General features: G+C 31.4%; 1 protein-coding gene across 2 annotated transcripts; it reads left to right on the forward strand.

Moving 5' to 3' along the window:
- On the forward strand, positions 6,023–11,729 carry LOC18595414 (factor of DNA methylation 1). Of its 2 annotated transcripts, none has more exons than XM_007023340.2 (8): positions 6,023–6,194; positions 7,310–8,219; positions 8,734–8,915; positions 9,342–9,431; positions 9,530–9,814; positions 9,928–10,140; positions 10,607–10,844; positions 11,230–11,729. In XM_007023340.2, exons 2-7 carry the CDS (start codon positions 7,319–7,321, stop codon positions 10,835–10,837), a joined length of 1,902 nt encoding a protein of 633 aa, XP_007023402.2. In that variant the 5' UTR covers positions 6,023–6,194; positions 7,310–7,318; the 3' UTR covers positions 10,838–10,844; positions 11,230–11,729. The 2 variants fall into 2 exon arrangements, with proteins under 2 accessions (XP_007023402.2, XP_017979324.1); XM_018123835.1 differs by having other exon boundaries at positions 6,052–6,194; positions 7,319–8,219.

Raw genomic sequence — 12,632 nt, forward strand, 5'->3', positions numbered from 1 at the left:
CAGCTAATCAATTATCTTATAGATGAAGTGGAACATCAAATCATAGGTGGAACCATATGAAAAGACTCTAAAACTGAGGGTTTAAGGAAGAACATCAGTAGGTGGCATATATTCTCTTTTTTCTTGTGGACGTCCATGGCTTAATTTCTTATGAGCTTAGCCCTTCCTCTGCTTTTCAACTCTTCTCTTGGGTTCCCTTGTCTGGTCAAGAGATTTTTGCTGATTTTTCTTCTATTGGATGTCATTTTTAGTGACACCAGCCTCACATTTATGTCTACACCAAGCAAGAGACGTTATACCTTTGGTTAAATAGAGATGCTTTGAAGGCATCAGTAACAGTAATATTGGCGCCTCATTTGTGATTGAGGTAATAAGTTTAGAAGCAAATCCTCTTCCCCACAAGCCATGTGTATAGGTTCCATGTGCGTGAGAGGCCCCAGAATTTTTCCAATTATCATAATTACTTGTTTATTTATTTATTTTTGATAGTGTCTTTTTCATAATATTATACATATGTTAAATTTTTATGATGGATATCCAATCTAAAATCAATTGACAGTAGATGAATTGGCCCTTGTTATATTCATACGTGTCCAGGATACTTTCAACTTAACAGATGAGAGATTTTTTTTATTGCCATTTTAATACTCGCTCTCACGTGCACGAACAATAGATCAATCATGTGACCGAATAGACAACATGAGAAGTAATGTCTACTCTAATACCATGTTATATTTTTAGGATGGATATATAGTCTAAAACAAATTAACAACGGGTGAAGTAATTCCTCATATAATATAGGAGCACTTTTAAAAATAACTTTTAAAGATAAGATGTTTTTAAAAATAATTCTCTTTATAATTTTAACTATTTTTAACCAAGTTGGATAAAATTATCCTTAATAAAATTACACGCTATGATGTTACACATCATGTACAAAAATATGTTACACGCCATGATTAAGTTGTTACACGTCATGATTAAGTTATTATATGCCATGTGCAAAAACATGTGACACGCTATGGTTAGGTTGTTACACACCATGTACAGAAACATGTCACACGTCATGTACAGAAACATGTGACACGTCATGTACAAAAACATATGACATGTCATGGTTAGGTTGTTACACGTCATGTACAAAAACATGTTACACACCATGGTTAAAAAAGGTTGTTACATGTCATGTTGAAAAAAATATATTATTATTACACGTCATGTTAAAAAAAAATTATTGTTACACGTCATATTCAAAAACATTTTGTTATACTTTAATGTCTAAAATATTATTGTTACTTACGAACCAAAACTTCAAATCCTCTCAACTCTCTTCATTTTTTTTTTTTACAATTTGGCACTGATTAAAGTGTTTCTAACATATTTTCATAAATCAAAATATAAATTTTCTTATCTAAAATACCTATTTCAACTAAAAATAAAAAATTTTTTTGAAAACTTAGGTTTGTAAATTTCAATTTTTTGAGTTTATTAGTGTCTAGGTGCTGAATTGATTCAATTAAAAGCTATTTTAAATATCTGTGATCATTTCTACCGTTTTAGTTTTACCCAAAATACCTAAAAATCAAAATTTTCAAATAGTCACCCACCCAAGCACATCAAAACCATTACTTGGTGTCTTGAAAGCGCAAGAAAGAGAAATCTGAAAATGTGAGAAAGAGAAATCGGAAGCATAGCAAACGAATACTGAAGAAAGAAATCGATAAAACTTGAGAGACTGGAATGGTGAGAGAGAGAAATCAAAAACACAAATGGAGAGAAATTATGATGAATGGTTTAATTTATTTGAAATAATTTTAAGGTTATTTTTGTCAAGTCGTGACTAAAAACAGTTAAACTTATTTTGATAATTATTTTTAAAATATCCCTATCAAAAAAGATTATTCTTCATAATTTCTTCTATAGTATATCCTAATAATATCATAATTAATATCCAAACCTGAAGAAAGAAAAAAAAAAAGATTGTGCCCGTTAGGTAAGTCAATAGCTAGCAAAAAATGATGTCACATCTCTATGAACATGATTAACATGAGATTTTGTGAGGAAAGAAAACAAACCTATGAAAAAGAAAAGGATGTTTAAAATTTTTATGTAGAAATCTCCATTCGGAAATTAATTAAGACTGAAAAGTGATGGAATTAAAAAGGGGGAGAAAATGAGAAAAGGAACCCATTTAATTGTGGATTGTGATTTGCTTCAAACAAGAAACTATGAGAGGCATGCATGGTTCATCATTTTGTCTCGCACAATGAAAGTGAAGTGCATGAAGACTGAAGAGGTCAACTTCATGCTAAATGCCCACACTTTTTATTGAGGTTTTATTTTCTTTTCCTTTCATTTCATTAATCTATTCCATTCTCTTCCCAATTTTCTCTAATTTTCTTTATATAATAAAATGTGAAATAGTATTAATTTTTAAGACAAATATTCAACTTAATCATATCAATCGGTAATATATAGAAAAAGCAACTACTATTATATTGTAGTATCTAAAATACCGCAACCTTAATTACATGTCATGAAATTTATTTTAATGTCAATTAAAAAAAATTAAATACTCCCCTCGTGTATAAGTATCACACCATGTTATCACTCATATATATATAAGAAGCATGGGATAATAAATTAGATACTTTAAATATCATGTTAAGTTAGATGATCGATTATTTCAAAAACTTAAATGATGAATAATGACCCAATTATTCTATTTAAATTTAAATATTTCTTTTTTTTGTTTTTTTTACCAAGAATATTTCCTTTTTATTGAATTATTTAAAATATAACAAAATCATATATTAAATTTATAGGATAAGATGTAAATTTACCACTTTACTTACGGTGATCCAAAGTTATCATTTATCTTTGATATAATATTTAAAAATTTTTTGCAACTATTCACGAAAATTTAAATAAGTTCTTATTCTTTTATTGTGTTTAATCAAATTTTTATATTTTTATTTTAAATCAAATAAACCTCGTATGATTAATAATTGATTAATTATCGTGACTCTAATAATTTTATATCCATGTGATACTGATGTGACATGTTGACTTGTTATAGTTGATAGTGATATTGCATGTTAATTTAACATGTTAATATAGTCATGTGACAATCCCAATCTTTACTATAACATGTCAGTATTAATTATAAAAACTTATTTGATTCAAAATATAAATATAAAAATTTGATTAAACTCAATAAAAGATTAAAACTTATTTAATTTATTATTTCATCGTAAAAAAATTCAAGTGACACATGTCTTATTCTTTTCCATCCTAAGTATCAGCATTAATTTAACATAAAATTATGCCACCAAATCCTATGGAAATCATATAAACATATTTTAAACAAATAGAGGACCTTGCTTTTTCTTTAATGACGTAAAGTAGTTATAAAAAGATTGTTGGTAATTCAACCCACGTTATTCTCTGGCCAACACCACCTTTTTCATTAAATAAAGATCATTAAACCAATAAAATTGGCTCAAAATATTGGATGATTGGGTTTCCTTTGTATTTTAGCAAAATGTCATAACTTTTTAAAGTACGTCATGACTCTAGATGGCCCTATCAAGTCAAAAGTCTCAAAAGAGAAAACTATTTGGCCCTGCCTTTTCCACTGCTAAGTTATACATGCCCCCACAGTGCACATGCATGGAAGATTGTGGGAACAAACTTTCTTTTCAGACACCCAACAATGTTACTTGATTTATATCCATTGATAAATGGAAAGTAAAGCCTATTCTTTTATATCATTTGCCCTTCACAGCATCAATATTATACATCACTTGCATTGTATTTTTCCATAGGAAGCAAAATGAGAAGGTGAAAGAAAACCAAATCAATGAACAATTGAATTGAGAGAGGTGAAACAAAATTGATGAAATTACATCATTTAGACCCAATCATTTCATAAATGAGCAAAGAAAACACTCAATTCATCAAGGTATTCTTGCTTTTATGATGACATTTGGTATTATACTAAAAATGTAATTACTGAGAGTATTCTTGCTTTTATGATGACATTTGGTGTTTTATTAAAAATGAAATTACTGAGATGATAATGTTACAATATTTGGTATATATAAGTAAAGATGAACATTAACTCGATTTCGGTCCGGTTAATGAAAAAATGGTGAAGTATTACATTAATCATTAGCCTTTAAGAACATAAAACAATATGCATTGTTTCTTTAACTCTAATGTCAACTTTTAAGACCAAAGGATCTCCATTGTCCCTATTAACTACTTTGCTTGATGTGATTCCAATTTGCCAAGCCAAACCAATTTTTCTTTGGTCTGTGTTATTAATAATGATCATGGTTGGTCACCTCAAATTTAGATCTTCCTTAAAAGATTGCAACTTTGAATTTTACATGAATATGATTAAGAGCAATGAAACTTTTCCCATTTTTTATATTATGGTTAGAAAGCCAAAATTTATGGAAAAGATGGCAAGCAGTTCAATGTGTGGCCAGAATTAAATTCTTGTACTGTCCATAAGAACTCAAGGCCAGCGTTTAAAGGCAAACATTTTAATGATAGCTTTGTTTTAATCATTATGGTTTTGGCAATATATATGCATGGAAAGCACTGGTTCTGATTTCTTCTTACCATTCTATATGATGATGATGATGATGATGATATGATCCCACATTGCACTGATTGATTCACATGCTTGGAAGATTGTAGAATTTCTTACTAAAAGAGATTCAACATCTTTATTATCAATTACCCTTTTGCTTTTTTCTTATTGTTTTGTCTTGTTTAGGTCGTTTAAAACTAATGAGTGATGACAATTGGTCATCTACTTGTTACCCAAATCATATTTCTTGGTCCTCTATTGAGTCTTTAAGTCTAAGGATCAAAATTCTGATTCAGTGATTATTATATTGGTTTTTAATATTTTAATTAGTTTTGATTTTGTGCATTGGACATAAAATTTTATGAATTTTTTAATATTAATAATTATAATAAAAAAATTTAAAATAGAAATTAAAAATAATTTAACATATATAATAATTAAATTCTTGTCCAACATTTTAATTAAATTAATGAAGATAAAAGTGATATGCATGAATTCTTTGTCATTGTATAGTAGTGAAATAGTAGAGTGAGTTTGTACAACTTGGGATATAAATTCTCCTTACTTGGGGCTAGGTTTGGTTAGCCTTGGTCTTGGCTTTGGGCTGGCAAGAAAATGTATGGGATTGTCCCCATTGGGCTCAAATGGAACTTAAGCAGATCACAGTCCATTTGCTATTAATTTCAAATCAATAAAAGAAGAGGTAAGTTTTTAAATTTATATATAATTTTTTATTTAATAGATATATTTTTTGGATTAAAAATATGAGTCTGTAATAAGTGATATTAGAATTGACTTACTCTTCATTGAAATAAGAACTTTATGAGATATATCAAGGTTGAGATAGATTCGATCTAAGATATAATTTATTTTTTTTTATGAATAAAAGTGTCACTAGTAACAGATGAAATAAGTTTTAAATTTATAAATAAGAATCTTCTTTTACATATAAGTATATTTTTTAAGTTGAAAATATGGGTCGCTGACACATAGATGTTCCACATCTTACAATTTTATAAATAACAAATACACATTTATAAATCTATTATTTATTATTATTATACCATTTTTGAGAAATTAAATTGTTTGATTATCAAATAGAATTCCATTAGTCTTCAATGAATTGCTAAAGAATTTCATGTTGTAAAATAATATTTACAAAATTTTGGATGGATAATGAGTGTTTATAAATATTTTTCAAGGTTATTAGATTACTCAAAATTTTATTTTTAAAAGATTCTTTTTTCATTTGGTACATTATTCTCGTTAATTAAAAAATATATTAATCACACAAAATGACCTCGTAATTCCACTCTCACACGTCAGACCAACAGAAGAACCCAATGCCAAGAAACCAATAAAACACAGCCACGCGTCTGGACTCCTCGAACTTCGGTGCACTCGATCACCCCACTCTCCAATATTCAAAAGCATAAAATAGAAGCAAAAACAGAGAATACGAAAGGACATTTTTAGGCCTCGCAATTGACTCAACTTCCGCTCCGCAGAGCTCAAATATCAAAATTACTGAGCGAGGGAAGGAAAGAAGAGAACAAATCAGGGACGAAGCTTTCTCTTCGAGTAAATTAACGTCAGTTCTCTCTCTCTCTCTCAAAATCTGACTTTGGAATTTTTTTCCTTAATTTATGAGTTTCTTTTTGGCTATCATTTTGTCGAAAGAAAATGTGGCTTAAGCTATTGTTTAGTGCGTATAATGCAGCTTCAGATATGTAATCGTCTTTACATGTCTTGCAATTTTTGTTAATAAATAATCAGCGTGGCTAAGGATTTTTACTGTTTGTTTTCCTTTTGAAGATATCAAGTGGAAAGTTTACAAACCTAGCTGTCAAACTTTTCTTTTTCGAAATGGGTTAATGTTGTGGATTTTCAGAAATTTATGGAATATGTGGAAAATTTCTTTCCTTTGGAAATTATAATTGAATAATAAATATAAATAATGTAGGGAAACTTTTAATAGGAATGAGTGTTGAAAGCAATTTTTGTAAAGTAACCCCCTTTTCATTTTTCTTGAAAGGATGTCAATATTAGTTAGTCTAATTGAAAAAAGATGTGTAAATGGATAAGTGTTAAACTTGGAAATTTTGACTTTGAAAGGCTGGTTAGTGTGACTGAAGAATGAAAGAAAACCCATTTTTGTTAGTGAAGTTTTGTGCATATCATTCTTTATGTGCTTAAACATATTATAGTTCCTTTTCTGCTACTTCCATAAATTTTTGGTGGTTTCAAGTTTCTTCTTTTTTTTTTTTTATGCTGCTTTGCTGTTTTAATAATAATTTTTTGTTGCTATTTTTTGCTCCCTTCATTTAGTATATATCTTAAAGCTCAATTTTAATCTTGAACTATGCCTCGGAAAATGATCTTCTGTTTTTTACTTTTGGTTTGACCTCACATTATGCAATAGAATGAAGTGATATCCTTTCCATGTTATCTATTGCATAAGTTTTACTAGGGAGCTATTTGGTTACATTTGCTGTTATTTTAGTATTTTTATCAGTTAATTTCTGAAGTATGCTTTTTCTTCTACGTTTTAGTGTGCCCAAAGGTATTTTTTGTGACATAATCATGTTCAATGATGAGGCTTTTCTCTATAACCCAATTTCTGGAATTTGCTACTCATTAAAAGGCTATTTTGGTCATGATTTCAGCTATGTATTATTGTTAGTATTAACATTTTTTACAATGTAGACTGATCAGATGGATTCCAGTTCTGGTGAAGAGTCAGATCTTAGTGAGTCTGAGATTAATGACTACATAGAAAAGCCTTATGAACAGCTTAAATCTGGGAAGTACCAAGTGAAGGCCTTAAATGGTAGCTTAAGATGCCCCTTTTGTGCTGGGAAGAAGAAACAAGACTACAAGTACAAGGATCTGCTTCAACATGCTTCTGGAGTGGGCAAAGGATCTGCCAACAGAAGTGCAATACAGAAGGCAAACCACCTGGCCTTGGCAAAGTATTTGGAAATTGACCTAGCTAGTGAAGCAGATCAGACCTTGCGTCCAGCTGTACCACGACCTGTTAACCAAACTCCCGAGCAAAATGATCTCTATGTTTGGCCATGGATGGGAATAATTCTTAACATAGTAGCTGAGTCAAAGGATAAAAATGCATTGCATGATCAAGGGTACTGGTTGAAGAAGTTCGCTAAATACAAACCATTAGAAGTTCAAAGTTTCTGGAATGAGCAAGATCTGACTGGACAAGCCATACTGAAATTCAATAATGATTGGAATGGATTCATGAATGCAACAGAGTTTGAGAAGGTTTTTGTAACTGAGCTTCGTAGTAAAAAACATTGGAATGAGAAACGAACACATCTTGGTTCAAACATTTATGGTTGGTGTGCACGTGCTGATGACTACCAATCTGACGGGCCAATAGGGGAATATCTTCGCAAGGTGGGAAAATTAAGAACCATTTCTGACATTGTCCAAGAAGCTGCTCAGGATAGGAATAATGTTGTGGCAAACTTGGCCACAAGAATTGACTTGACAAATGAAAATTTGGAAGAATTACAGTACAAATACAATGAGACGACTATGTCCTTAAGCAGAATGCTTGAAGAGAAAGATAAACTACACCTTGCCTTTATTGAAGGTCGGTCCAGTTTCTTTGTCTTAACCTTTTTGCGTCTTTTTTCATGTAGACACTTGCTCTTCACATGTTTAGTTGGCTGTAAACACTTTAAGAATGTTAAAAGTTTGCCTAGCTTTTGTTAACAATGTGACATGCATCATTTTCAAATTCAAATGGCTTTCTTAAGGATTGGACTTAATTTACTACACTCGGCCTTCTCTTCTTTTTTTTTTTTTCTTTGAAAAGCCTCGGCCTTCTCTTCTTGATGTAATAAATCAGATTATGGCTTTATGTTTTATTCTTACAGAGTAGATTTAAGAGTTTATTTGTAATCTCTGAATGGTTTGTGAAGCTAATGGCCATGTACCAATCAGATAGACGTCTAGACTGCTGTTTGGGTTTTGAAGTACAAGCACGGACTCATTTAATCTATTATGTTATAAAATCGGAATTGTTATTCACGGATGGCTTAAAATTATCATGCTTGAAATAAGACATGAATTAATAGTATTTTTGTGTTCTAATTGTTCATCAGAGACGAGGAAGATGCAGAGGCTTGCTCGAGATAATGTTCGAAGGATCTTGGAAGAACAGGAAAAGCTGAATTATGAATTGGAAACAAAGAAAAGGAAAATTGACTATTGGAGCAAGGAATTGAACAAACGTGAGGCACTAACTGAGCGTGAGAGACAAAAACTTGATGAAGACAAGAAGAAAGTAATCTGTCTTTCCTTGCTAACCGCCTAGCCTTCACATTTTTGAGGAACTATTGGCCAATTAATTACATGCTTATCACCAAGCTATCTTTTTTTCTGTTTTTCCGTTGCAATTTCAAGTCAGTTCTAGTTCTGAATAAGATTATCTTCAATATGGTTAAATACATATTCATTATCGTGTAGTATATCATGCCAAGTGTACTGTTGCTTCATCCTAACAAAAATTAAGATCAACATGTAGAGTCTTTTTATTCAGGGTACTACTTATAGGTTTTAATTTTAGTCTGGCAAAAGCTGCTAGTACTGACTTATATACTAAAATTAAGGCTACATTAGCAATAACTGTCTGAATTGCTCTAGGAGAAAATCAGTTGCTTAATTTATGCATAATGGCACCTGTCACTGACATTGTCTTTTGTTTTTCCAGAATAATGAAAGAAACAATTCACTTCTGTTGGCTTCTATGGAGCAGAAAAAGGCTGATGAGAATGTGTTAAGACTGGTTGAAGAGCAAAAGGTGCTCAACATAGTAATTTATTGTAACGTAGCACATTGTATTTTTTCACTTTATAGTTATTTCACGTATTCTTTTAACGGGGATTTTTAAATTTCCAGAGGGAGAAAGAAGAGGCCCTGAAAAAGATACTTCAGTTGGAAAAACAGCTGGATGTTAAGCAGAAGTTGGAAATGGAAATTGAAGAGTTGAAAGGGAAGCTGCAGGTGATGAAGCATCTTGGACAAGATGATGCAGTTGTACAGAAGAAGATGGAAGAGATGAATAATGAGTTGAAAGAAAAGATTGAGGATCTGCAAGATATGGAGTCGACAAACCAAGCTCTTATAGTCAAAGAGCGCCAGAGCAACGATGAGCTACAAGAAGCACGGAAAGTGTTAATTCAGGTACTCCATGTTTTTTCTTGGCTTAGGAATGAATTATATTTGCCCAGGCCACAGAATACTATGTAGATTCATGCAACTGGTCATGGAACCTATATTCTTATTCTTCTCTTTAGGGTTTGCGAGAGTTGTTGGGTGCTCGAGTTAATATTGGATTGAAGAGAATGGGAGAGCTTGATGAAAAGGCCTTTCAAAACACTTGTAAGTTGCGATTTTCACCTGATGAAGCAGCAGTACAGGCCACTACCCTATGCTCGTTGTGGGAGGAGAATCTAAAGAATCCAGAGTGGCATCCATTCAAAATTATAAATGAGGGAGGGAATCACAAGGTATACTGTTTGCATATCATCCTTATGGCAACCTAAGTCAAATAGTCATAAGTTATATTTTAATTAGTCCTAGGCCTGGATCAAATTTTGCTTGAAATATAGAAATAGTGCAAATACTATCTCTGGTGTCACATGGAGAATGAAGTGGATGATTTTCCTTTTTGATTTGCTTAAGAATCAGAAGTTATAAGTGCTCTAGAGCCTCTTTGATATTGCCTTTTCACTACTGTGAATTATAGTGAATTATGGATATAAAGATGGCCTCTTTCACCGTTTTGCACTTGATTTCTGCAAAAGTTTTTGATGAGTACTTTTGCATAAATAACTTGTTAAAATGATGTCTCTGATATTCAACCTTTTCTTATTTTTTCTGTTGGGGGCCCCTTGGGTAAAAAGGACGGCTATTGCTGTTGAGAAAGAATATCAATGAATAACTGAGTGCTTAATAATGTTGTGTGTGGTGCAGGAAATTGTAAATGAAGAAGATGAGAAACTACGAAATCTAAAGCAGGAATGGGGTGAAGGGATTTATGAGGCAGTGGTAACAGCTTTTAAAGAATTAAATGAGTATAATCCCAGTGGGAGATATGTTATTTCTGAGCTATGGAACTTCAAGGAAAACAGGAAAGCCACGCTAAAGGAAGTCATTAATTATATCGTTAAGAACATCAAAACAGCGAAGCGCAAGAGGACTTGAGGCAAAGGTTTGTATTTACGGACCATTTTGAGGCAAAGAATACATTAATTACCATTTCCATGTTCTTCTGTCATGATTTGCGGGAGTTTTGGTGTGTGAATTAGTACTTTAAGGCAGTTGTTTATGATTTTATTTGACCTTTGTTGCCATCTTGAGACTGTAGGTCATGTGCAATTTTATTTATGTTCTTTACCTTCTTAGTTTTTGGTCCTTATCCTTGATACTTCATATTGTGACAAAAACAAAATTACATGAAAACATAGCACTTATTAGCTGTCGAGTTGAAATTATCAATGGGACATTACAGGCATAGTATTGCACCTGCACTTAGCTTGCTTAAAGTTTCATGTTTGAACCGTATACTGATATATGTAAATTGCTGGATGACACAGGATCCAATGAAACTTCAAGAGTTCAGGATCTGACAAATCTTCTGGGATAACATGCGTACGGAGGTGCACCATATTGCTTGATCTGTCAATTGTATTTTCAGCCACCAGATGAATCCTGAACTTAAGAGTTAGTATTTTAGTTGGGAAATATTCTCGGTGACTGAGCAGTCTAGATCTGCAATCCTTTCTCTTTATCCAAATCATTATCAGCATGGTAGTTGGCTATGCTCATCTATCAAAAAAATGCTAGGACTTTTTCATGAATGGCGTATGCATGAAATTCAGTTGGCAGAATCTGTTCCAATAACATCCTATTTCATGGGAGTGGGGTAGGACCACAAGACTCAATACAACATGTTCACTCTCAAGGATTAGCTGCCTAATTAGCTTTGCTATCTCACGCTTAGGTAACATGAGATAACAACTACATTTTATGGCGCTCTTTCTTTGTTATATTGCTACATATTCTTCATGAACAACAAGGTTGGCAGGATATATAATTTTTTTCCTTTTTTTTTTTTTTGTATTATGGGCAATATAGATCCCATCATAGGGGGGAGTATCCGTCGGTGCTCCGAAACCTGTCTAAACGACGTCATATGGGGAGCAACCTAAGCCGATCGACCCTCGAGTAGGAACCCGAGATAACTGAAACTGATTATATTCAGTCAGTTTCGATTGGTTGGTCGATTGGTAACCAATAAATTTATATTTTGGCAACATATTAAAAAATATTATTTTAATATTTGGTATGACATGTTTTAGAAAGAACTAATAAAAATATTAAACGATATAAATTTCATGGCAATTAAATAAGCGTATTTATAAATCATAATCAAAACAACAAAAATTTCAAATGAATAAAAAAATAATTGTAGATATTTATAATATATTCATACAAGTTGAAAGTTACACAACCATAAACTTCATGACATGTACATTTGATTCGACGGTTCCGAATCCATCAATCACCTGATATCTCCTATCAACATGTCTCTAGAATGTTAAAGGAAAAATTATAATTAATATAAATTAATGGGTTAAAATAACCCTAAATATATTACAAATGAAAATATACATAATTCTTAACAATAACATTATCTAAAGAGCTAAAGAATATATTACACAATCTTCAACAAATCTAAAAATTATATTAAAAAAAAGATAAATTAACCTTTAAATAAAGAACTAAAGAAATGTAAGAATTAAAATTGAGAAAATCAAATGAATAAAGTAAAAACAATAAATAAAATAATTACTTGAATCAACTTTCTTAAGCTCTTTTATATCATACTCAATGTCTTTCGAATTAAAACATGTGAGAACAAACAAGTGTTTACACGAGCTTAAGAGTCACAGAACTCCTATACGTATCAAGCACACATCCACAAATATTAAAAGTG

Source organism: Theobroma cacao, chromosome 6 (assembly GCF_000208745.1).
Source record: "Theobroma cacao cultivar B97-61/B2 chromosome 6, Criollo_cocoa_genome_V2, whole genome shotgun sequence".
NCBI lineage: Eukaryota > Viridiplantae > Streptophyta > Magnoliopsida > Malvales > Malvaceae > Theobroma > Theobroma cacao.